This window comes from Polyodon spathula, chromosome 39 (genome assembly GCF_017654505.1).
Source record: "Polyodon spathula isolate WHYD16114869_AA chromosome 39, ASM1765450v1, whole genome shotgun sequence".
In the NCBI taxonomy this organism is placed as follows: domain Eukaryota; kingdom Metazoa; phylum Chordata; class Actinopteri; order Acipenseriformes; family Polyodontidae; genus Polyodon; species Polyodon spathula.
In genome coordinates this window covers 375,205-401,582 of record NC_054572.1, presented here as the reverse complement: position 1 = coordinate 401,582, position 26,378 = coordinate 375,205, and the positions used below count along the sequence as shown (strand labels likewise).

The window sequence follows — 26,378 nt, the reverse complement described above, 5'->3', positions numbered from 1 at the left end:
GGAAAAGCTAATGTTGGAAACAAAATTGCAGAAAGTCAGAGACGGGAGAGAAGTGACGATTAGAACCTGGTTTTATAAACCATACAGTAATATAAAGCAAAATACAGTTACATGAAAGTTAACTGGAGCGGGGTGACGTGCCGGGGAACAGGGGAAACCTGCGCATTATATTCGATTTTGAAGTAGTCCGGACGAAAATATTGCTACGGTAAAATAAGTGATCAAGCAGTGCTGGTTTTCCGAAGTGTGGTGAGTAGCTGTTTAGTGTTTTTAAAAATTCATGCAAAACATAACCCGACTGTATTTTGTTACTCTAGCTAACATGTGTTTGCATTTATCGTGCATAGCAGTGTAGCTGTTAAATAATATCGCCGATTTCTAAATTAAAAGGTGTTATTTAATAAATAATAATAATAATAATAATAATAATAATAATAATAATAAAAAAAAAATAAAAATTATTTATTATTATTATTATTATTATTATTATTATTATTATTATTATATTTGTTTGCCATTAAGCAGGTTACTTACTAATTCACAACTTGTTAAGAAAAAGGCGTTCCGAAGTTGCTGAGATTATCGGTAAATATTTTTGTAATAATTGTGCACTACATGAGAGAGAACATAATATCTTTTAAATAGGTGTGGCAAAGAAAGTAGCCTAACAATTTAGTTCAAACCCACGTCAATTATAATTCATGTACATATATCTCTCTCTCTCTCTCTCTCTCTCTCTCTCTCTCTCTCGTATTCAATGGTTATCTGTAAGTGGTCGTTATCGTGCGTTGGATGTTGTATTGAAACACAGTAACCTGGCCGCAACAGTAATGTATGTCATGCAGAAACTTGAAAATACTGCTACAATAGCTTTTGTTTATTTCAAATTTGCGTAGGGTGTTAGCGAAGTGGCGTATGGTGATGTTTTCTAACACATAACCCCTTGCGCAGCCGTCTGGACTATTATTACTAATACCAGCGCCGGCAGGCGTTAGCTGATCAGTCCGACTGCAGAGGTGGCAAGGTGCTATTGACGTCAGCGACAAAGACGGTGGGCTGGGACCAAAAACAAGCTAGTATGTTGTAAAAGTCTGGGGGAAAAAAAAAAGCCCACTTTGACTACGTTGGTCACACAGAAAAGCACATGTGGGTGTAAAAGAGACGTGAAATTCAGTTCAGAGAGAAGCAGGCTATCGGCAGGCGGTATGTACCCTGTCAGATTACTCTCACCTGAGACCTGTGCCAAACTGAAAGCCGTGGTGAAATGTGCCCCTGAAGCCAAATTAGTTTCACGGGCACGTGTTGGTGGAGCGTGTTGTTGTTGTTGTTGTTGTTTTAAATATAAATACACATAAGCTTATTCCATATTCAAATTCCTGTCAAAAATACCCGGGCCCACGTGTGGCAGCCACCTGTTTCAGAACAAAGCGTTTTATGTGGCGTCTCGCTTTCCTTGTTCCTGGACACAGCGCTTAATTGTTTCTACACTTGATTTCAGAATGTGGAAGTGACCATATTGACTTTGTAACCGATGTCAGGTCTGTGTGAATCCACAGCAATTGTGTGCTAACGAGAAGTTGCATTCTAACAAAAATAAAAGAACAGGTTGAAGTGATAGATTATTATCGTTTCAGTGGCTATAAGACCACACTGCTTACCTTGCACAGTGCTCCAATAGATCAGTGGCATGTGCAATGCTGGCATGCAACTTTAAACTGGGCCAGCTCTGTTCAAACTCATGTCAGCGTGCTATATCCAAGCTGTAAGGCTCATTTAGGAAAGGTCCTTGGGGTTTATTTTAATGATCTAAGCAGTGGTGAATCTAAATAACCTTCATAGGTGGGTTGAGAAAAGAGTGTTTAAGCTCATCAGGGGCAGGAAAGCAATTTTAAATTCTTAGTTCTCACTCCAGTAACTAAGGATTCCTGTTGAGATGACCTGACGGAGGAAGGTGTTGCTTTGCCTTGAATTGCCTGTTTTGATTGCGAGCAGGAGGGGAGGGGAGGGGTTGTTTGTTCCTCCCACCAAAAGGTTTTATTACCTGGGTGTCAAGCTCCGATTGTTCCTGAGCACTTTGCCGGGTTATTAAAGGGGAAGCTACAAAGTGTCTGTGAGTGTTGGCTTCGTGCACTGTGACTTTACACAATAGAGACTATCAGCAGGCTCTCTCTCTCTCACTCTCTCTCTCTCTCTCTCTCTCTCTCTCTCTCTCTCTCTCTCTCTCTCTCATCTCTCTCAGTCGTCCCTCTCTGCCTCTCTCCTCTCCTCACCTCCCTCCTCTCTCTCGCCTCTCCTCCTCTTCTCTCCATCGGCATCTCCTCATCTCTCTCCCCTCTCTCCTCCTCCGTCATCGTCTCTCCATCTCTCTCCTCTCTCTCTCTCTCTCTCTCTCTCTCTCTCATCTCTCTCTCTCTCTCTCTCTCTCCTTCTCTCTCTCTCTCTCTCTCTCTCTCTCTCTCTCTCTCTCTCTCTCTCTCTACTGTAGCTACACCTTGACAAGCATGTAACCCTGTAGCCCTGTGAACAAAGATCAGTACCTGGATCTCAGTGTTGGGTGTTCTAGCAAGGTCATTCCATGGTATCTGCTTGTAAGTCTGCAAGACTTGATATTCTCTTTATGCAAATAGTATTACCGGACACAGCTGCGAAATGACCGAGAATATTGACCCAGTTGCACCCAGTATTAACTGTGGCTGTAGAAGAGATGCTAACTTGCAAAGTCTTTGGCTTTGCTCTCTAAGGTTCAGTACTTGAACCCAAGACCTGCCTCCCAGTCCTCAGCCTTAACCATTGGGCTCCGCTGCCTCAAGGTTTGCCCAGCGCAGTCAAGGTTCATTCCGTTAACCAATCAGGAAGACAGAAAGAGACATATCCCCTTTGCCGTTTCACGCCAGCGAAGCACACCTGCCAGTTAGTGACGGCTATAAAAGGCTCCTAATGAAATCCATTTCCTTCGCCCGTCTAATTTAGGGACACAGCTGCCTCCTGACTAGCAGCTCACGGGACGGACATGCTCCGCCACTGACCCGACAGGACAGGAAACGGGATGCGGTATCTAGAAGTGGCCACTAGCGCAATGCTTACTGTTGATACATTTCTCAGCAGGAACTTGCAGTCTCTGGAGCACAGTGCTAGACGCTAACCGTGTTGTCAATCGTCATCTCCAGCAGAATGATGGCCATTAACCTATTGAGCCAGGTCTGATTGCAAGGTGGTTGAAGGACATTCCAGGTTGACAGACAAGCAAAGCAACTGTTTCATAAAGGCGTTGGACAGTATTAACGGGGGAGCATTGCGATGTACCAAGGTCTAGCAATTAGCATGCCTTTGCAAGCGTGCACATAGACTTTGCCTCATTTCTTTTTGTTTATTGTGCAGACAGGCACGTCCACTTACATTACCAGAGGCTGTTAACTGTTTCAGATACCTCCAGGGTGCATTACTGCACATCACCTTTTAAAACCATAGTAACTAAAGTATGCCATCATTAACCCTGGTGTAGACAGTAGATGCAAGGAGCAAACGGCTGACAGACTGTTGTCGTTTTTTCCTTTGAACATTTTTTAACATGGTGGCAGGTTTGGCATACTCTTAATGGCACGAGACAGAGCAAGCAAAAGTCAGGCTTCTTATAATAATAATAAAAAAAAAAATGGTCTTGTTTTTTTTTATTTTTTATTTCTGTCTTTGCTGTTCCTGGAACCGGGTTCGTTTTGCCTTTATTTAAAAGCTGCTTTGAAAGTAAAACTTTTTATCTTGTTTCTTATTTTTCACAAGTTCGTTTCCTGGTTTGGCATCAACAAGCAAATGTGTCAACACGACACCCTCAATTTATCTTTTTTTTTTTTTTTAAATTTAATGGCATTTTTTTTTTTTTTTTTTTACCATTTTTTGCAGTTTGTAAGTGCTGAGAAAGTGGAATTAAGTTGCGTGTAGATTCTTGGTTTGATAAACATGTTAATGCACCCCCCCCCCACACTCACACACACACACACACACATTCAACCCCCAAACCCCCCAACCCCCTGGGATGTAATATACCGGAAGCCGGAGACACTACTGCAATAACAGCGCTTGATCAACAGATACAAGGCTAGCAAACAGGATAGCTCAAAAATAACAGCTACCCCGAAAAATAGACTTTGCTTAATTGTTGAGGACTCTGCATCCGATTCATCACCGCTATTATCGGGTAAGCTTAACTAAAACACCTCTTGTATTGTCTTTGCCTTTAAGAATAAAAGAACTTGTTTCCAACAAGGCCTACATCACACTATTAAAATATCAGTGCGTATGTTTAATGTATATTATTTATTATTATTATTATTATTATTATTATTATATTATATTATTATTTACTTATTATTCATATTTTCACGCAGTAATATAATTAATCGTGAAAAAAGTAGCAATTTTTTTCCCTCCCCAATTTTTTCAAAAGTTTTTGGTTTTTCCTTAGTTTACTAAATATATAATTTATTTGTGTGTGTGTGTGTGTGTGTGTGTGGTGTGTGTGTGTGTAGGTATGTATATATAATATAATATATATATATATATATATATATATATATATATATATATATATATATATATATAATACACACACACACACACACAGAGTATATGGAAGTTCAAGACACATTTAGGGTACATTGAGTGTGGAAATAATATTTAACAGGTTAAATTTGAGTAATTGTATCCATATTTTGAAAATTGTTTTGGAAGTTTTTACAAATGCCTTGCAGAGTGTATTAGATATGCACATTATTGCACTATTAAAGAATGACTTTAAGTTGGAGTTTCTTAAATCCAAATAAATCAGTAAGTATATAAGATTAAGTCAGTGGTATACAGATTCAATATACCACAATAACAGATATTGGCAAGTAGGCTTCCCATTGCTCTGTCAAAGTCTGGATCACCATTTATATAAGATTTGATCAAAATCACAAATGCAGAAAAAAAAACATTTTAGCAAGTTATCAATAGTTAATCAGGCAAAAATACCAATGTGATTGATTGAATCAGCCTTAGTTTGCGCTGGGTATGGTTATAGTCTTATGCACACGCACTAAAGGTATATATATCTGTAGAATAAGAATAAAGCCAAAACGCTTGTCGACTTGAGTTTTATTCAGAATGTGTGATTATCTGTCAATGTTATTAATAACACAGATTAAGATGTAAACAATTTGAATAGCCGTATTCTTACAAACTGCTCTTAGGATGGGTATTTTTCAAACTAAAGTGAGTAAGTGAGGTCAATTAGATTTTCATTTTAAAAAGTAAATCTCGTTTCTATTTGTATTTCAATTAGAATTATGTTTTGCCTTGTTAAAGTAGTGTGTGTGTGTGTGTTTATATTATATATATATATATATATATATATATATATATATATCTTGCATAATTAGTTGCACACACAGTCAGATTAAGTCGAAAAAGTCTAATTCAGCTTTTTAGTTCTAGAACCTTTTTTTACATCGATCTACTCACGGTAAGATTTGAAAATACTGCCAAGAATATCTTAAACTCCCCCCTTTAGTTCAGACCTGCAAAAATTTTTTTTTTTTTTTTTTTTTTTTTTTTTTTGCAGTAGGATGTGATTTTAACATTTATCAGGAGTTATTATTATTATTATTATTATTATTATTATTTAAAACCCAGCTGTATTTGTAAAAAGCTTCAAAGCATTAGACCTGCGCTCAAAATCATGCATAAGTGGGGAGCATTGAGTCCAGCTCTTTCAGGTAATAGCAGTTGGCTCAGTTGGCAGCTAAGACACAGGTCAGCACTGCTGCCGTGATCTATGCCAGCTTCTTTAAAGAGGCAACTTTGGCTTACTTTTCAGATTGATGAAAGCCTTATGCAAAAAAAATGTATTTGTATTCAGGCTGTCATACCAACAGTACTGTATTCGTTGAATGTGGTTCTGCTGAGCGCTTCTAATCACAGTGTAATTACAATGTAGTTACAATGCAACTGCATGTGCATTGTGTGTGTAAGGCTCTACTCTTTAATTACACAAGCAGTTCCAATTCCAGTGTAACCTCAAGCAATATTACATTAAATTAGTTCCTCAGTCCAAGTTGCAGCTCTAATAATAAACATTTTACATTTTCGAGTGGGTGTTCTTGCTTTGCTTGTGTGTGTGTTTAGGGGGTGTTTAGAAACTGAACTCTATGGACCTCAAAACTAGAAATAAGTTGTGGTTCTGGATACTGCAGTCTGTCAGTTTGGCTGTCCTCTACTCTGTGTTTTATTGTTTGTTACAGTGAGTTTGCTTTTTAGTGGTTTCTGTTTGGCTTTCTTGATCATTTTGAATTCTGTTTTGATGTGATTTGCTGTACAAAGACACAGCTAGTAAATATTTAGGGACGAGGGCCACGTCAACAAGCACGGTGTGAAAGAATATCCACGTTTTCATAAATTAGTTCAGATTTGGTGCTGAAGTCAATGGAGACCCTGCAGCTAGAAAACAAAGCTGTGTTGCCATTTTTCTATTTGTTTGCTTCAGAAAAGAAAGTCTTATGTGAAACCAAAAGACTGCTTAGGTACACTTTTCTAGTGTCTAGTTTGGAAAAATGAATGGTACTGGGTAGATTTACTAATGATTGGAGGTGCAAGTTTAAAAGAATGATAAAACCGTGGAAATTTTCTCTGAAAAGTAAATTGATTATCCCCGAAATTGGCAAAACACACATTTTTCGATTGCAGTAGAAAACAAAGCCTCATTCTCAAACAACTATCCGAACACTTAACTCAGGCACATTATGTCTTCCAGTGGCAAACACGTTCTAAAAGACGAGGCGCGCCATGCTGAAAAGATTGCGAAGTATGCAGTCATGGAAATCTCTGCGTTCCATTACACTGTTCGGTGGTTGAGCATATACAATTTCCCTTGGCTTCAATGGGCCCTTTTTGCCCGCTGGATAATGATCGATTTGCTCTGTATTTAGAAGCAGCTGCTTGCAGGTGTCTGTTCCAGATAAGAGCCTTTAGGGTTGTGGCTGCTGTATTTCTTGTTTGTGTTTTTTTTTTTTTTTTTTTTTTGCTTTAGAGAATAGGAATAGGCTATCAGATTTTGTAAGGAGGCTTTTGTGGCAGTTTTGCAAGCACCTTGTTTAATTGCAATCCGGGTTCCTTTCAGTTTGATTATCAGATCATACTGGGGTACTGACTATTTTAGATTTCCTGACACATTTACAGCATTTGTTACCTGGGGTTTTTTTATTTATTTATTTATTTATTTATTTATTTATTTGCTTATTTTGTCAGGTTTGTTGTGCCATGGATTTTTATTGCATGAAACCTTCAGAAAACTGCAATTGAAATACGCATGCATATTCTGTGACACTATAATAGCCTATTCTGGTTATTTTACTTTTGGCAAATAGACATTGTCTTTACCAATCAAAGATTTAACATCAAATTGTATATAATCTACCATTTGCAAAATTTATTTAGATGGATACTGGTAGAAAGATATTCATGCACACATTCTAAAAATGTTAATGTATAAACTAGCTTCAAGCAAACTATCAAGTCATCCTTTAAAATGGATTTATATGAAAGATAACCAAGTTATATAGATATATGGTACGCTGTGTGGAATTTTGTGCCGCAGAGCAGACTAATTTGTGTTTTTACAAGGTGCTTAATACATATACATCTCATTAATATTTGATCTTGTTTGGACTGTCTCAGAATTCTCCATGTTCACTGATTTTTAATGCATTTTAAATGATTTGGCAGGTTGTTTTATCTTATTAAAAAACAAAACAATTTTAATTTCTGTTTCCTGTGATCAATGTAATGTTTTTTTTTTTTATTATTTGCAATGATAAAACCAGTTTTATACTATGTTTTTTAAGTGAAGGTAGATGTTGATTAGTTTTTTTTTAATTTTTTTAAATTATTTTATTTAGATTTTTTTTCCAATTCAGAATTAAAATAAATAAGTTAGTCAGGATTCTACACTGGTTTATTTATATATATATATATATATATATATATATATATATATATATATATATATATATATATATATATATATATATATATTATATCAAGTAGAGGGTTTGAAAATAGTGAAGAGTTTACAATCATTTTGATTTAACTTTTGATAAGTTTATCAAAAATCAGTAGAGATAATCACACAGTTGATTTAAAAATTAAAAATAAAACATCTGCATTGAAGAAATGTCAGCCTTAAAGTGTCCGTTCTGATAAACCTGTGTGATGTGTTTGCTTGTAGTCACCTGCAGATCAAGACCTCCTACAGCTCTGACCAAAGGTTTTGCATTACCCTGTAGCACTGGTACTCAAATCCGGCTCTCAAGATCCATTCCAATCAGGTCCCAAATTAGTTAATTGCCTCTTAACTATTTTAGAACCTGCTTGAAGTAAAAAACTGGACTGGAATGGATCTCGACGGCAAGAATTGCCACTTCCCTGTAGAATGAACTCATTTTGCTTCATGAAGTCGAGTGAAACCTGACAAGTAATGTTACGTTAACATATTGAATTACATACCGCTTTGTATATTTAAACAAAAAAATCCAACATGAAATTCTGTACTACTATTCTGGCTTCCAGGAGACTTCTCAATCCTAAAATTCTAGGTGATGCAAAGCTTTTGGCCACAGCTGTACAGTCTCTCAAGACTGGCTGGGTTTGACTGTGTTATAAGGTGATATCTTGAAGTGAGACAGGATGATCTCATACAACTTTAAAGGTAAAGGGCATCAATGTATTAGAAGCTCCCTAATAGCCTTGTAGCTGATTAACTCTGATTTGCTGCTGCAAACTTACCTCTAGATTTACCTTCACGGTGACTTATTGTTTTAGCTTAATTTGATTTTAAAAGAATTCTCCACCTCGGCTTTGAACCTGCTAACGAATCCAGAAACAGAGTTTTGCTTTTGCAAGGAAAGTTTTCTGAAGGTAAATGCTGTTCAGCGTTGCTTACGCCCCCCGTTTTGAATATGCGTTATTTAAGACAACGTTAGAGAAGCTTTGGACAAAGTCATTTTGTTGTTCACAGTTTTCTCGTCGGAAATGTGTATTTGTTCATTTATTATCGCTGTTGAGGCATGGTAAAAGACCCAAATGAAAACGTAAACCCTGACAAAAGAAGCCTACCTTTTACTTTTTGTTCTCGTGTAATTAGCACTATGTAATAGTCTGCAGCAAGAGGGAAGAAAAAAAGCTCCTGTTTTAATAATTGAAACCGCGTCAGATCACGATCTTGCTGCCTCACCCTGCTCTTCTGCAAATCTTTTTCTGTCTCATTTCTTTGGACATTTAAAGTTGGTCTCTTCATGGTATGATATGGTCTTTGCTATGTAGTGGGATCAATCAATCAATGTTTTTATCATTCTGCAGTAGACTCTTGAACTGTGCGTTTCACTGACAAGGGGGGTCCAGGTATTATGACTCTGGAAATTAACAAAAAAAAAAATGCTTTTAGTAAAAACCAGTTTGGAGTAATATATAAACTGGATCGTGCATTTCCAACTCTCATCATGGCATCTTTTAAATGTTTCATTCGTTTCAACAATGACGGTATGCTGTTCTAAATAATTATTGAGCACTGGAAGGGAAATTTCAAAAGGGACGCTCTCGTGATGTTGTTTGCTGTCATTTTTGACCATTTTTAAAAATAGACACATTGATTTATCAACCGGTATCCAGTTTTGAAGACTACGGTTCAACCTGGTTTGTGTATTGACCCCTTTTGAAAAATCGCACTGGAATTGTCATTAGTCACATTAGTCTCACTTTTTTTTTTTTTTTTTTAAGTAATGTTTGTGGTACTGCTGACAACCCGAGCCATTATGAAACAAATGTATTTGAAAACACACTCCGCCAATTGCTTCTGAAATAGAAGAATATAGTTCATATTTTCTTTCTTAAAGCTTGTCCCTTGATATCAGTTCTGTATTAAAATATGATTTCTGGTTTATTGTATTCTCCACTAGCCGCCTGTGCACCCTGAAAACAGCCACTATTGGCTGAACCATCTTATTTGCATTATCTGAGGTAGTTTCAGCTGCCTGGACACTCGCTTCCTCTCTCCTTGAAGCTTTCTGGTCACTCAGAAGATCAAACACCCCTGGTCGTTCTGCATTGGTAAAAAGGGTAATACCATCTATGGGGTATTTGAAGATGGGACTATGTCTATCAAGGTATTTAGTGAGCAAAAGTTCTGAGTGAGATGTAACAGGCAATGCAAGCCGGTAAACAACACTTCAGTCAGATCTTGTAGTTTTTCCGGAATAAGAAATCAAAGATAAGAAGGTAAGACATGCTCAGTGTTTCAGCTGCTGTTAGAGTCTGGGTCTGAGCGATGCTGTGGTTTTCACTGTAGGAAGGTGTGGGGGGGTGGTGGGGGGGGTGCAGTGTGAAGCTCCCAGTATTGATGTAATGTGTGCTGGTTGGACACTTTTTTGTGAGTCGAGGTGTGAAAAGCCTAAAGCTTGCATTTTTCCTACGTGGAGCAGTGAAATAGATAAGGTCTGGTACCGATTCCGTGGTACAGTTTCTAAACTTGAATGACTTGCTGCCTTCCACACAGATGCACGCTCACACACACACACACACACACACACATCCATGCATCAGTGAACCTGACCCAACCTTTAGCAAGCACAGAGTGATCCAACCTCGAAACACGTACGCACACAGACTTTAGAAAGTTCTTCAATGGCGATGCTGTGTGCGTTCAAATCTTGTTTTAGTTAAATAGTAGGTATAGATATATCTTGCCAAGAACTGAAAAAAGATTTCTCATTTAATAAAAAAATTGTATTTGTTTCTTTTCCCTGGTCGGAGTGGCAATGCAATTGCAATAACACGTTAAAATAACAAAGAAATATATCCTTTAACTTATGAAAATGGCGTTCTATTAAAAGAATGTTATGCTGTGAATGTTGTCTGTCATTAACTGAGCAGTTAAAACCCGTTGCTGAAACCCAGGCCTTGCTGTTAGTGTGTGATAACTGACTCCAGGACCATGTATTATTCTGTATAGAATACTTCTCCTGTGAATCTGATAGCCCCAGCCTGCCAGTCAGGAAGTTACCCCAGTTCAGGGAGAATAACCTGCTTGTTTCTGTCGGCCCGTTTCCTCTGCGTTTCCAGGCGCGCAATTGTATCCTGTTTGTATCAGAACACGCGGCTACACAGTGCAGACAGGCACCTGACTGGACAGCCCTCTGTGAGAAGCAAGTGTCGCTGCACTGCAGGGTGAAACAAACAGACTGCAGCTAGACTGCATTGTGAACTGCTGGGGTTCTGCACTGGCAACTGTAACACTGCCAGCAGGGTGCATGGCAACGCTGATGACCGTAGTTAGCCATGTTCTGATCACTTTTGAGATTGTTCCTTGTGAAACTTCAGTATGGAAGCCTGTGCCGAACGAGAACCTGCGATTAGCCGTTTTCTGGTTTCTCTTCCTGCCTCCTCAGCCATAGCCAGGCTGTGTTGGTTTATTATTATAATGCTGCCGCTTGTAAACCTGTTTGTGGATCTCTTTCCCCTGTACAGGTTTTGAAAATTAAGATAGACCCCTTGTTGATCTGGACACACCAAGTAAGGCCGGCATCACTCTCATTGCAGTGAATTCCAGTTGATTTGTACTGATCTGAAATGCTGTCTTTGAGTTGCTTGCAGTTTGCAATTTGATTGAATAATATTTTTTGAGTAATATAATAATAATAATAATAATAATAATAATAATAATAATAATAATAATAAAGAGAAAATCACTTTTTGTTTAATAATTACAGTACTGTGTGTTTTAATTCTACTTTCCAGAACAAATAAAGTAGTAGTTTACTGCAGCAATCAGGCCTTAATTCCCTTCCACAATACCCCTCTGTTCCTCATCGAATGCATGCTTTAATTATGCTGCTTGAATAAGGTTTAACCATTGAGCCTTAAACCACTCTTCCAGTAGGCGTTCAATACTAGGACCAGCAGGCTCAATTAAGTACCTGTTGGGTTCTCGTTTTCCCGACACAAAGAACAGGCCGTGTCGTCATGGAAACAAACAGCTGCGATGCTGTTTATTAAAAAGCCCTCTATTTACTATACGCCGATTGTGGCATACACTCAAGGGCTCATTAAGGCAGAGCTGTGTTATAATGTGTGTTGAGAAACACAATTCACTGTAAGTTGTTTTTTATGGGTTTCGGGGGGGGAGTTAGCAGCGGCCCCTGAAACGGTCCTTTTAGTCGGTTTTGTTTCCCGTTCCTTTTCTAGATTACTTATTATAATTCTTATTATAAAAAGCGGTATAGCCATGGAGCAGTTCTTGTACAGCACGGTGACGTGTTTGTTCAGATTGCTCATTTCTTGCTCTTATATAGTAGATGTAAATCTTGTTTTCCCAAAATGCATTTTAACCCTTTTGTTGTCTGCCCAAAACCAAGCTAGGTGGTTTGCCGTTTTAGAGTAGACTTCCAGTGTATAGAAGATTGACCCAATGAAGAAAATACAGCTTTACTTTAGTTGCAGATGATATGTTTAACACACATATAGTTTTATAGGAGAAATCACTGCTGGCAAAGTAATGTGTAGGACCAAAGAAGTCCTTTGGATTGCTAAACTTTTTCAATCCAAGTATTTGTGATAAACAGTAGCTGTCTGTCCAGAACCTGCAATACAATATGATCAGTCTGTTTCTCCTTCTTGCAGTGGGCTTGTACAGATCCATTAGTTTCCGTTTATTAAAGGGACTGGTACACTCCTGGAATCAGACAGTACCTGGTACCTGGGGCAGGGAGGGAATCATAGACATCTAACCAAACTGTGTGCAAAACACCGCAGACGGTGTTTTCCTGGTTTTATTTTTTGTGTTTATTTGAAGTGTCTCACTTTGTTGAGTTAGTTCCATGTATGTGTATGCAAATCCACGACACGAAGTTGGGACGCCCCCCAAGAACCAGGAAAAAAAAGTTTCTCATGTCCCCCCCCTTGTCTGTTCGTCTGCATTCTTTTTCAGATCATTAATGATTTTTATTTAGGAGGTTCGTGCCGTTCTATCCCTTTGCAGAGGAAACCTCTTCACAAACAAACAGTGAAGTACTAGTAAGTGGACCTCCCCCTGCCCCTGCCTTTTTGGTGACCAGTCCCCTCTGCTGGTGTACAGTAGCTAGCTTGTTGCACATGTCATGCAAATGCTGTACTGGGGCTGCTCTTTGTTGCTTTAGCTCCACTGCATGTGTATCCTGAACTTAGAGTGCTGTGTGAGAAACCAGTGAGAGAGGCACATTTCAATACAGAAAGTCACAGTGCTGTGGGATCCTCTCCCCTGGTCCTGTCCTGCCTCTTTGGTTTGCCTCTTGGCTATGTAAATGCATTGCTACCTTTCTCAAGACAACAGCTTGGAAAGAGGTCTCTGTACAACAGGTGGAGGCAACAATTTAGAGGTCTGTATATTATATTATTATTATTATTATTATTATTATTATTATTGGTGATTTTAAGGATTTTATTTCAGTGTTATAGTTCACTGAAGTCAGCATTTCAGAACTGAAAAGAGACTGATGCCTACCAGAGGTGCTAAAAACGTGGGCTGTGCAGTACACCCTGTTCATATTAACATTATCTATTATTCATGCTGGGTTTTTTTTTAAAATAATTTTTCATGTTGTTAAATGCACTAATTGACAAGCTTAGAATGCCTTTGATTAGGTGAATTCTGCCATATGGCAGAGCGCTGGTTTATACCACAGGTTAGGTACTTCTGTCTCTCTACAGAGTGCTGTGTCTGCTGCTTTTCTGACTCGCTAGGTTTGTAGATTCGTTTTTAAACAAACACTGTTTCAAATGTATTCATCTGTAGAAATTACTGTGATTGTATTCCTTCATATAACAGAATTTATAAATGATCCTATCAAAAAGATACCATGCAAGGAAACCGTCTGGAGTAAATCACACACGTTCTGCTATTGCGCATTTTACTTTAACCCATCAAGTACCAGATTAATTCCTCTTTGGGGGGGAAAAAAAAACAGAACACAAGCTGCATTCATGCCATTTGATACATTATGTTTAGACTTCACTTTTACGGTTCACAAACTTAGATTAGGAGTAAAGAGAAAATTCAAATAACAGGTAGATGCCAATTAAACATGATCCTACATGTTGCAAAGGATGCTGTCCTCAAATGAGGACAATGGCACCAAATGGGGTAATAGGTATTTTTCAGCCACTTAAAAAATATTAGAAGCATTAAACATAAATAAATGTTTTTGTTTTTTCTCTTTTGTTTTTTGTTGTTGGTATAATTAGTGGAAACAGCAGTTCTGACCCATGCGGTCTGGATACCATGCTTGTATCTTATGTCGTTATCTTTAGAACATCTCGCCCACTTGAGATGAAACTTTGTATGGACTTGGTGACAGACGCCTGCGTCTTACAAAAATGTAACCATACTGCGAAAGTCCCTAAGACCTCATTGGCTCAGATATCCCTAGAGAGGGAACAGGTGCTTATTGCTGTAGATCTCCTGCTGGAAAAGGATAACAGGTGCCCCGGGCAGTGGAAGCACTGTAGCTCACAGCTGAGTTAGCTGTTTGTTCTTGAGCGAGTAATGAGCACTGATGTCCGTACAGTCCCTGTTAAAAAAACCCTCAGACACTCATTTATAAAAAATAAAACCTTTTATTTAGAGAATTATTTTACCCCCGATTTTTGTTCTCTCCCAATTTAGAATGCCCAGTAATGTTTTCCCCTGACCGCAGCAATTCCGCACACAGGTCAGGAAGACCCAAAGGTTCAGTGGGCGTCCTCCAATCCCACGACCAAGCCAGTTTCCTCTTTTTCACCCAGGAACTCGAGAGCGGATGGAGGACGAAGGCCAGCCCCGCAGGTGTCTGCCTGAGCTCACTAGTCATCTGTACGCCACCAGTTTAAAAAAAAAACCATAAGTCTTGAAGCTTTCCTGCTGCGCTTGCCAGCCTGTGCCGGCTCTGACTTTTGAAAGTGAGAAGCTGACTGACGCCTCTTCTGGAGGTTTATCACAAGAGTGGTAAGGGAACGCTGCAAAGCCAGAAATACCTCTCACATTCCAACCCCCTCTGCCTACTGCTGTGGGTATTTATAACACATTGTGACTGCTGGGTATGTCTTGCCAGCAGCAAAGGCACGAACAGAAGGGAAAGTGAGATAGCATCAATGACTATGCAGGAAAGGGTGGTACTGCCCAGGAGCCCGTCCGGTCACTAAGAATAGCAGGATACTAGTCAAGCAGGGAGAAATAACAGGTCTCAAAACTGCGTATACAGGGCTCTTTCTCTCTGTCTATCTGTCTCTCCCCTCTCTGTCTCTGTCTTTGTCTCCGTCTCGCTCTCGCTCTCAGTTCTTCTACCCCAGTCTGTGCTTATAACAGTATATGTATAACCCCAGGTTTTCAGACTGTGTGTTTGTTTCCAAGCTTTTTCAGCTGCTTGCATCATGTGTAAGGGTTGCGGTAAGGTCTGGTAGATAGGCATTGCTTAACAGCGTTTGCTCCAGCCTCGTCTCTGGACAAACGGACTATACAGTACTGTATGGTAAACAACAGTCTCCTGCATGCATTGTTGTGACCTCTAAATAACAATGAATGAGACTTTAAATAGTACCCTTTTAAATGGTGGTTGAGTTGTGTGCATGAGACTACAATAGGAATGGTAATAAATCTAAACCCTTGGCTATTAGGGGTGCAGAACTGCAGCTGAGGGATGTAATGTCGGTCCTCTTCCCCCCGCCCCTGTTGCAGGGGATATTGGTGCGCTCCAGCCCGGCATTGTTGCACTGCCACACTTCCTGTGTTTTATTGCTTTTGTTTCAGGTCTATTGTTAAGACTTCCTCCTGTTCCTTCTTTCGCAATAAAGGATTTTTTTTTTAAATTTAGATTTTCATTTTCCTACCAAAAAAAAAATAACACTTTCATTTTCTTTCTATTCTGCGTTTTATCCCCTCCTTTCTGTGGCACAGTCCCGGGGATCTGCACAAAAAAAACAAATTCTGTGCTATCTTTAGCTTCTTTTAAAGAGGATTCTACCTGGTGCCAGTCTTCCTAAACCTTGTTTCTCCGGAACGGAAAAAGTCTTTTGCTTGCCCTTTGTCACACCTATCCGTTTCTCAGTCTGTTCCTAGTGTTCCAATTTTTAATTCGCGAGTTGTTATTTTAAATATTGCACCAGGTCCATTAATCTCATCTACAATGACAGAGTGTGGGACTGCATGTAGTAGACAAGTCATTTTTGCTTCATACTGCGCAGTTATGGTATTGAATGCACATCTGCATTATACTATTGGAGAACGCCCTCCTCGCCTCCAAAGCTACATCCAGTTCAACTATGTTGTTTTTAAACCTCCACGAGAGACACTATCTTTCCTCTGCTCCTGTTGTGTACCATTTTTTTTGTGTTGTGAATAATAGCAGACTTCTTAAATCACTCAACATTAAAAGAACCCCACCACTTTTTCAATACCGTATTCCAATAACTTCGATTTAGTTATTTAGAATTATCCTTTGTCTCTCTCTCTCTGTTTACTCAGGATGTGTGATTCGAGCCCCACCTCTCTGTGTCGCCGCGGCAATGGGGATGTGACCATGGTGGGACTCAGTGTGAAGTTGGAGGAAGAGGAGGCTGAGGTGGGCAGGGCCCCAAGCCGTGACACTCAGCGAACCTCGCCATGTGATTGGTCACTGCAGCCCCCCAGCAGGGGCGGGACACCGCGCAACACACACACCCCCTCAGTGAGTTCTAGTGCAGGCAGAGCACCCTAATGAACTGCAATACACATTGCCAATCCAACAAGTAATCTCAAACCTTTTGGATACTGTAAGACTTTTCAAAGAAATGTGTTCGTTATTCATACGATCAGCAGTGGAACATGTTAGTGTTGTTGTGTCATTTATAAGTAATGGGATCTTGAAGTTCTGCACATACGTTCCATTGACGTCATTGCTTGAGAATTGCTGTCAGACACACAAGGGACGTTGAGTGTTGCAGTGATCGCAATTTCTTGTGCCACTTGCTTTGTTTTATTTTATTTTATTTGCCTAAAAGCTGCTAGAATCATTTGCATAAGCCCCCTGCAGTTTTTAAAACAAAAATTGTTAAAAAAAAAAAAAAAAAAAAAGTGTTGTGTTAATGGAGGTTTGGATTGGGGGTAACTGGGCTTGTTTTGTCTGCCAGGACAGCTCTCCAGGCAGGGGACGGACACACGGACCCAGCCCTGGCCCGGTCCAGATACCCCACGAGAGACTGGAGCTCAACCAGAACATGAGTGAGGGTGAGAGACGGACTGTGCTCGAGCGCTGCACAGTACCAGGTCTTCCGCGCAGACTGCTTACAGCAAGACATTCAAATGCATCACCAAGATCGCTATCTTCTCCCAGCGTGTTGTTTAATGTTTACTGGGTTACGTTTTACTGCACTGCAATACCGTGGCCGGTGTTTTCCATTGCAGACAAACTGCTCACAACATAGTAATTGCATGACATCGGTAGTTCACCCACTGTGGAAAATCACGCCCAGGAAGTTTGAACTGAAATCTGGAAATCTCATCTGACACTTAAATGCATTTCCCTTTCACGTGTTGCTGTACGTGTACACTTTACACAAGTTCATCTTTTAATTAAAGGTGACACATTTAAATACTATGAAGTAATAAACGGTCAGCTCTAGACTCTGATGGGATGGAACATGTTTTAATGTAGTTTTTTCCTCTTCTTCAGTTATGCCAACCATTGAAAAACTGCTGAGCAGCGAATGGAGAGACAAAATCCTAGGAAACAACAAGGAGCTCAAAGGTGAGGTGAAAGCTCCCTTCTTTCCTCAGTGCTGGTCTTCTGGCTATCCCTTAGTGTCAGATTCAGAGTTAATATTCAGCCAGGGTCTGTGGAGCCAGCAGTGTTTAAAGCCATGGGCACAGATTAACACAGTTGACTCAGGTTAACTTGGGGTACAGTTCAGAGAACAGGAGCCCTAACCCTGTGTGTGTGTGTCTGTGTGTGTTGGGCAGGTACCCCTGATAGCCTGGCGGAGAAGGAGCTGCAGCTACTGGTGATGATCAACCAGCTGTCCAGCCTGCGGGACCAGCTGCTGGGAGCCCACTCGGAGCAGAGGAACATGGCTGCCATGCTCTTCGAGAAGCAGCAGCAGCAGATGGAGCTTTCCAGGCAGCAGCAGGAGCAGGTGAGGGGGGGGGGGGACGCGCTGAAGGCGCACAGCTACCCTCTGCACCTGGGTTTAACACATGCACGACGACCTCATTGGTAGGCAGGTCCTAGAGGTCATGCAGTGAGGGTCCCCAATTCATGCTGCTTCTTTTTTTTGTTGTTTTTTGCTTTAGATTGCAAAGCAGCAACAGCAGTTAATTCAGCAGCAGCACAAAATTAACCTGCTTCAGCAACAAATCCAGGTAAGGAGAGCGTGCCTGCCCTGCCGTTCACAAGCACAGATCAGAGCCTGACATGCTGCTAGTTTTGACAAGGGTTTGCTTAGGTGACCATTGGGAGTACAGCAGGGATTCCCTTGCAGCTCCTGTAGAGAGTTGAGAATTGTTCTCCATACACCAGCCAAGAGATTACAGCCGTGGCCAAAAGTTTTGCATCACCCTTTTGAATGAACTCCCTAGTCGAATGAAGCCTGCTGGATAATGTTACGTTAACATACTGAATTGCATACCACTTTGTAGTTTTCCATATACTAGAGGGAAATTAAAAAATGTGACATTTTGGCATCTAACATGAAATACCATACTACTATAGCTTTGATTACACCATATTAATCTGCAGTCTCTATCCTAAAATTCTAGGTGATGCTAAACCTTTAGCCGTAGCTGTATTTAGGGCTAGTGTTAAATTATATAAATGCTTATTTAATTTTTTTTTTTTTTTTTTTTAAATAGAAATAACAACTCATTAATTAGATTCTGAAATTGGAAGTGTCAGATGTTTCTACAGTGTTATGGAATAGTGCTATAGTGAAATAACTAATTAAATCCAGCACAGTCTTGTGCTAAGCTGTCCTCGCTTGTCTTTGTTTGAGGGTGTTTTTAACGCTGTTTGTGTGATGTGTTTCAGCAGGTCAACATGCCCTATGTGATGATCCCTGCATTCCATCACAACACGCAGGCACATCCTGTCCCCTCTGACCCCCAGATGGGACTCCCTATTCAGCCCATTCCTTGCAAACCAGGTATGAGTGGACAGGCAGGAGCGATGCAAGTGTATAATGTACTATACACTATATATAATATATGATTCGCTGGCTGTACATTGTGCTGTGGGGTGTTACAGCTGGTACAGGATAATACATGCGTACCTATTGATGGCTTGTTAGATAAGAACAGCGATAGGAAACAAAAGAGAATAGTTCCCAGCTCACCGCAGACGGGTGCATGCAAATGTGTTGTTTCTCTTTTGAAAGGGCATTATTAAGGAGAAATCTAGCTACATAAATAAAATGAGGTGCAATTGTCCATCAAAGTCAATGAGCCCTATTGTTACATTTGTTCTCAGCTCAGCTCAGCCATAACTGAGATGCAAATTTGTATTTGAATACACTGATCAGCTGGGAACTTTTTGTCCTTGAAAATGAAACGTAAACAAAACTGTTCACTGTAGTCTATATTCCGTGAACAATTCCAAACATGAGGTTTGACGTTTCTGAAACCCCTCGCTTTTTATTCTAGAAATGAATGCATACAGTTGATCCTGGATCTTGCATTAGGTGTAAAAGAAAACCACCTTCTTCTTATTATTGAATAATATTATTTGTATTGCTGTTGTGATAATTGTCTCTACAGCCATGTTCATTTTGATGCTGACTGTGTCCCTCCCTCTCTCTTCTTTCTCTTTTGACCAGTTGACTATCCCATGCATCTGCTTCCAAACCCCCACCCCACCCCCGTAAAGAGGTCAAATGGACCAGTCCACATGCAGGTGCTGTATTCGTTTCCTAGCACATTCTATAATGGAAGGTTGTCGGGGGTGGTGGGTAGTAATGATAGTGCTAGAGATCTAAGAATGGATTGTTTAGGACTAGTGCTCATTAGTAAGATCCAAGCGATGGCAGTGCTAGAGATCTGAGAATGGAGTGTTTTGACTAGTGCTCATTATTAAGGTGCAGGGTAATGACAGTGCTGGAGATGAATGGATTCCTAATGTTTGCATTTCAATCTCTTCCAGGAGGGTCCTCAGCCCTTGAACCTGACCTCCAAACCCAAATCTCAGGAGGTGGGAAAGGCCCCCAGTCCTCAGTCAATGGATCTGGGACAGGGGCACATGCCAGCGGGCTACAGACCACCCCTTGATCTGCAGCACAGCCCGTCTAGATCCGGTCTCACTCTGGGTAAGTAACCCAACATCAGTACAAATTTGAAAAAAACATGCCCAGTTGCGCTGACCCCATCCTGTACCCCCATAGGGTTCCTGGGCGAGGGGGACGCTGTCACGAAGGCGATCCACGAAGCGCGCCAGCTACTCCGGAGCCACGGCGCAGGCGGGAGAGAGAGAGACAGCACTGGCAGGAAGGTGAAGCAGAATGGAGGCTGTGAACTGAGTGCATGCATGATTGATCCTGGTTGTTGCTGTTGTGCACAGCGGGTTGCTGACGCAGTCTGGTGTTTTTGTTTCAGGATGGATCAAGAGGGGAGGCATGCCTTCTGAGAGAGAGGGCAGAGGAATGCCAGCCCCAGCACCGAGCTGCCGACGACAGCAGCGACTCGGAAGGTATGTGGGAGGGGGGGGAATCGGGACCCTGCAGGGAGACAGTCAGTTTGTTCATATTGATGCCTCTGTGCGATGCACAGTGTTGAGCTGCCCTGCCTGACTGTCCTTCGGTCACCCCAGCAGGAGGACTGTCGGCAGCCAGCTCCGTGGGGTTCCCCGACTCCAGGGCACCCTCCGCTGGACACATCAAGAGGCCGATGAACGCCTTCATGGTGTGGGCCAAGGACGAAAGGCGGCGCATCCTGCAGGCTTTTCCAGACATGCACAACTCCAGCATCAGCAAGATCCTCGGTGAGCCAGCCCTGCGTCCTCCATGAGCACTCAGACCCTCAGTAGCGCTACACTGAGAAGTGCTGTAAGAAACTTCGTGACATTGAGAAAGACCGCTAGTCGAAATGTTTACCGTAGCTCTTTCACAATGTGTTTCCGGGCAGTTTTGCGACCTTCACATATGTAACGTTGGCCACGAAATGTACGAGATATATTTTGGGAGCTATAATCTACAAGCTGACAGTTACGGAATATAGTCTCGATTGTCAGTTTTACTCCTGCTCACTCTCTCTCTTACTCCCCGTCCTTTTTTACAGGCCCCCCCTTACACTCACTCCCTCCTGCCCTCTTTCAGTCCCTCACTCTATCCTGTCCCCTTGCCCTCTTTCCTTGTGTATAACCTGTCTCTCGCTCATTGTTTTGTTCTTGTCCTCACACTCACTTGGTCTGTCAGTCAGGCACTGTGGTTTATTTTAGACCCGGCACCTGCTGCTCTTTCTCATCTGAGACCCGATCGCCCGTCTCGTTCTTCATCTCGCACAGTTCCTGTTTCATCATGCTGGCATTCCATTCCTTTGTCATCAGAGAGGGGTTGGCAGATGTCATCTCTAGTGCCTGTGTGCCTCCCTCAGTCTCACATCTCCGTCTCTAGGCAACCCTTTGTCCACTGGGCCACATTTTTTACCACCTTCCCAGTCCCCCAGCTCTATACACTCAGCCACACTGCTTCCCTACCTCCCAGTTACATAGGTTGATCCACTAGGCCACACTGCCTGGCTGCTCATCCCTGATCTCAAACCACTAGGCCACTCTGCTTCCTTCCCTCCATTGCAACTCTCTTCACCGAGCCATACTGCCTCCCTTCTGCATACAGTAACTGGGTTTTTGTTTTACATGTAGGTGGATGAAGCCTTAATAAAATACAGCATACAAGAGCTGTCCTTGGGGTTTTATAATTGCCTTTTATGTTATGAAAAAGACTTTCTTACCACTTGCAGTTAATTGACAAGAGTTCAATCGTGTGGAAATGTAGGAGTTAGAAATGGCATGCATGTGGACTCTTTACCTCCTAACTAACCCGTGTGTGTGTGTGTGTGCAGGGTCGCGCTGGAAGTCAATGTCGAACCAGGAGAAGCAGCCCTATTACGAGGAGCAGGCACGGCTGAGCCGGCAGCACCTGGAGCGTTACCCCGACTACAAGTACAAGCCGCGGCCCAAACGCACCTGCATCGTGGAGGGGCGCCGGCTGCGCGTCGGAGAGTACAAGGCCATGATGAAGAGCCGGAGACAGGACGGGCGGCCAGGGGGCTACACAGAGAGGTAGGCACTGCACAGCTTCACACACGCACTTTAGCCTGCTTGTGATTGTTATTATTATTATTATTAGCCCTGAAGATAATTCCAGAGACTCGCTTATACAGTTGTGATGAAACTCAGTTAGCGCTGTGCGTTCTTTAACACTAGTTACTGAGAGTTTCTCTGTTTGGGTATGTAAGCAGATGCGTGTCCATGTATGTATGTACACAGTCTGGGTAAACATAGTAGAAACTGCTATCTGTTTGGATGGAACAATGGTTATCTACTTTTTTAATACTAATAACTTGAATTTTATATTTAGAACTTGGTGATATTTAATATTATTTGTAGAACAAAGGTGGCAAAGAATTATTTTTACACAAGACTTCCGGTTTGCTTTTCTAAAGCAAAAAGCAACAAAGCTTTGGGAAAGGCGCTATATAACTGATTGTAATTTCCTTTTGCTTTGTTTGTCAGCCAACCAGAGCAGCTGCATTACCCCTCAGCGGAGGCCCCGCCCTACCCTTGTCAGCCGGTCTCCATGACGACACAGCCCATGCAGTCCACTGTGCTGGAGCGCTACATCCCACGTGTCCTCGAGCCACACGGCCTGCAACTGGCCGGGGCGGAGGAGAGGGATAGGGGGCCACCCTCTGCAGACAGACACCCCAACAGTGAGGGAGAGGAGAGCGATACAGGGGAGCGCAGTGAGGGGGAGCTAGTGGTGCTTACAGACTGAACAGTCATAGGTCAAAGCTCAGTAGCCAATTCAATGACCACTGAGAACTCTGGGAAATGTATTTTTTTACCTCTGACCGATGTCAGTCAAGGTAGTAGACATTTGTGTGGGGTAAAGTTCTGCATACATAAGACATTGTAAATACCCCAACAATACATTTGTTTCATTAAGAATCTGTGGTCACTGTTGCTGAATCTAGGCTTGGCAGAGTAAAAGAACTGGTACAATAGTTGTAAAGTAACTACACTTTTAACTGTGCAAAACATAACAGCAAATTGAACAAAACAGAAAAAAAAAAAAAAACCAGCTAGTACTTAGTTTTTCAAACCAAATTCTTAATTTTAAAAACAAAATGTATAAGGTCATCAGAAACTTAAGCCTTGTGTAGTTGCAGTGGCCCTCACCCCTGACCCCTGATCCGTACCACATCTTGAGTGAAGACAATTGTTCAACTGCAGGGGGCACAAATATGGCAACTTGGAATATTATCTGCCTCGGAGGTAAGATAATATCCTGGGTAAGATTTCCTTTTTTAATGATTATTGCCTAGGCCTTGCCAACCGTGATTTAGCACTTCGGTCAATGAAATCATTGATTAAAAAAAAAAAAACAGGATCTTCCTGAGAACTATTAATTTTATATTTGTTATTTAAAAACTAATTATTCTGCCTCCTCATTCATTCTATTTATTATTTTTCTTTTTAATCATTTGACAAGGTGTCCTTCTGCTGAAGGATTAGCGCTTGGGTATTTTAAATTTAATATTTTTAATTGCAAAAAAAAAAAAAAAAAAAAAAAAAAAAAAAATTAAATGTGATGGAGAAAACCCCGAGGTGGTTTTTGCTCTGTCCTGTAGCTCCCCTGCTCGGGTGAGAGGCTCCACAGAGCAGCTCACCACACTGGGACTAGAAACCAGCGCGTTGTGTTAAGCAGCTACACTGTTTCTATACTACTGAAGGACAGATGTCAAAGCTCTAGTGTTTTTTTTCTTCTAAGAACGTGTTACAGCACATGTTCTGGTCAGATCTGGATACCATGCTGCAAACCCCTGTGCACTGCAGGAAGAAGGTGGGAGTATAACGTCAGGCTGTGTTCACCCTGGGTCCATTTCGAGGGTTTGGTCAGCACTCTGTTTGAAACAGACCCAGTGTCAATGCAGCCTTAATCAATGAAGATCTACTGGGTGAGCAGTGGATTTCTGACTGTTTTAAAAGCAGACTTTCAGTTTAAGCCTTAATCTTAATAAATGTGTTAGTGGTAATGAATGACACGTGGAGCTCTCTCTTCGCTGGTTTTCATAGCCTTGTTGTGTGTCGTTTAGTTTGGGAAAAAAAGTTACCGTAAGTACATTTCATTTGAACTAAAACAGCAGATGCATTTAAAATTTGAAGTTAATTTAAGATTTTAAAAAAAGTGAGGAGTACATTTCCTCCAAGACTATAAAATGAGGGATGTGTATAAGGTTCTGGAAACCAACATCTTTAAACAGGGCTTTCTGTTCTAGCCTGTAAAATGCCCTGCTTCAGTGATTTAAATGTCTTATTTAGATTCATAGATTTATTAAAATGTGGACTATGCTGGAAATCTTTGTAAAGAGAAAAAAGAAATAAACTTTTGGGGACTTTTTTAAACAGAAAACATTCAATTCGGAGTGGCTGAGCTAGTAACCCGTTCTTGTAAATATAGATGTAGAATTTGATTATAAGATCTGGTGTAATTTAAGCTGTATATTTCATGTACTTTATTTAGACACGTTTTATGCGTTTGTTTGTTTGATGCAATAAAGATATCCTTCTCTCGTGCTGCAAGATTGTGTGTGTCACTGTTTGGTTTTAAAAATACATTTTAAAGCACGCACACGTACCATGGTTCAGATTACCAAGAACACACCATGCCGCACTGGGGAGCTGAAACGCGTTTGAGCATGCTTCAATGTAGCCTTGCCTCGCTGTTGCCTGCGTGTTTAGCAGTTTGCATAAACTAGCAAACAATGCAGTTTGTCACCTGAAACACCAGGACAAGAAGACCACGACGACATGATGAAATGTACTAGTAAATTCTGCTACAATACACAAGTAAAGATTTTCTGGATTATGGACCAGGAAATAAATGGTTTACAGAAATATCTTACCCCCGGCCTCCCCTCTTTTTGCATAGCTCTGTACTGTAACCACATTCCCCCTGTTATTGACTTCATTGTAACTGCACAGCAGAAAACAGCTATAGGGATGACCAGTGTGCTCTTAATGAGCTAAAACAAAAACAAAAAATCAAAACTTCAAAATTGCATGAAATGGAAAAATATGTATAAAATTGCAGCAAAGAAACTGACAAACAAAATAGGTTAGTATGGTAAAACTGAGACACTGCTTCAGTATTTATGCACTTTCTTAAACATTTAATGCAAAATATTTATTTTATATCTAAATCAGGCTACTGCTCTGCCTGCAGCTTTTTCAAAACCATTACCAGCCTTACCTCTGAATCAAGAGCAACACTGCGAACAAGCCAGCTGTACATAAAACAATGTGGACCACAGCGCCCTCTTGTGAATGAGACAGACACATCGGGATAAAACGTCACATTATCCCCTCAATTAAATACTCCTAATACACTGCAGCAGCCCAATACACATATATATATATATATATATATATATATATATATATATATATATATTAATATATCAACGAATATATTTGATGGTTGAAATCTCACACAGTGGATTTGGAAGACACGATCAGCAATCTTTGGAATTACTGTATTGTATCTGACGATGGTGGCGTTCAGCCTTCACCAGGATTCAACAAAAGAAAAAGCTACTTGAGAATTTTTTTTTTTTTGTCTTTTAATGCAAATATTTACTAGCCAATGTAAAATAACATCTTCCAAGTACATACACAATTGTAAAAGTGCCACTGTACACCAGGAATTTTCACAAAATTACAGTATTTACAGGTTGCTGTTGTATTTGCCCTCTCACAACACAGGAGCGCTGGAGCACCCCCGACCCCCCCTGCAGCACACTCACAATAGAGGAGCGCTGGAGCACCCCCGACCCCCCCTGCAGCACACTCACAATAGAAGAGCGCTGGAGCACCCCCGACCCCCCCTGCAGCACACTCACAATAGAGGAGCGCTGGAGCACCCCCGACCCCCCCTGCAGCACACTCACAATAGAGGAGCGCTGGAGCACCCCCGACCCCCCCTGCAGCACACTCACAATACAGGAGCGCTGGAGCACCCCCGACCCCCCCTGCAGCACACTCACAATACAGGAGCGCTGGCGCACACTCCATTTCAACGTTCTGTAGAAGATTAACATTTAATCT

General features: G+C 41.1%; 1 protein-coding gene across 8 annotated transcripts; it reads left to right on the top strand.

Annotated features, from left to right (window-relative positions):
* LOC121304699 (transcription factor SOX-13-like) lies at positions 1–24,854 on the top strand. Of its 8 annotated transcripts, none has more exons than XM_041235991.1 (15): positions 1–249; positions 14,842–15,040; positions 16,556–16,757; positions 17,200–17,296; positions 17,742–17,816; positions 18,029–18,201; positions 18,359–18,427; positions 19,092–19,206; positions 19,876–19,952; positions 20,199–20,361; positions 20,437–20,543; positions 20,648–20,741; positions 20,862–21,032; positions 22,112–22,331; positions 22,785–24,854. In XM_041235991.1, the coding sequence occupies exons 3-15, from the start codon at positions 16,557–16,559 to the stop codon at positions 23,044–23,046; spliced, it is 1,824 nt and encodes a 607-aa protein (XP_041091925.1). In that variant the 5' UTR covers positions 1–249; positions 14,842–15,040; position 16,556; the 3' UTR covers positions 23,047–24,854. The 8 variants fall into 8 exon arrangements, with proteins under 8 accessions (XP_041091925.1, XP_041091931.1, XP_041091929.1 ...); XM_041235993.1 differs by lacking the exon at positions 1–249 and adding an exon at positions 13,289–13,436; XM_041235997.1 differs by lacking the exon at positions 14,842–15,040 and having other exon boundaries at positions 17,200–17,290.
* The last annotated feature ends 1,524 nt before the right edge of the window (positions 24,855–26,378 follow it).

Excerpts from the sequence above, each read along its gene's own strand:
- LOC121304699 (XM_041235990.1), top strand. The coding sequence starts at position 16,557 with ATGTGTGATTCGAGCCCCACCTCTCTGTGTCGCCGCGGCAATGGGGAT. Across the intron at positions 17,297-17,741 it reads CAACCAGAACATGAGTGAGG|TTATGCCAACCATTGAAAAA; the intron begins GTGAGAGACGGA and ends CCTCTTCTTCAG. Across the intron at positions 18,202-18,358 it reads CCAGGCAGCAGCAGGAGCAG|ATTGCAAAGCAGCAACAGCA; the intron begins GTGAGGGGGGGG and ends TTTTTGCTTTAG.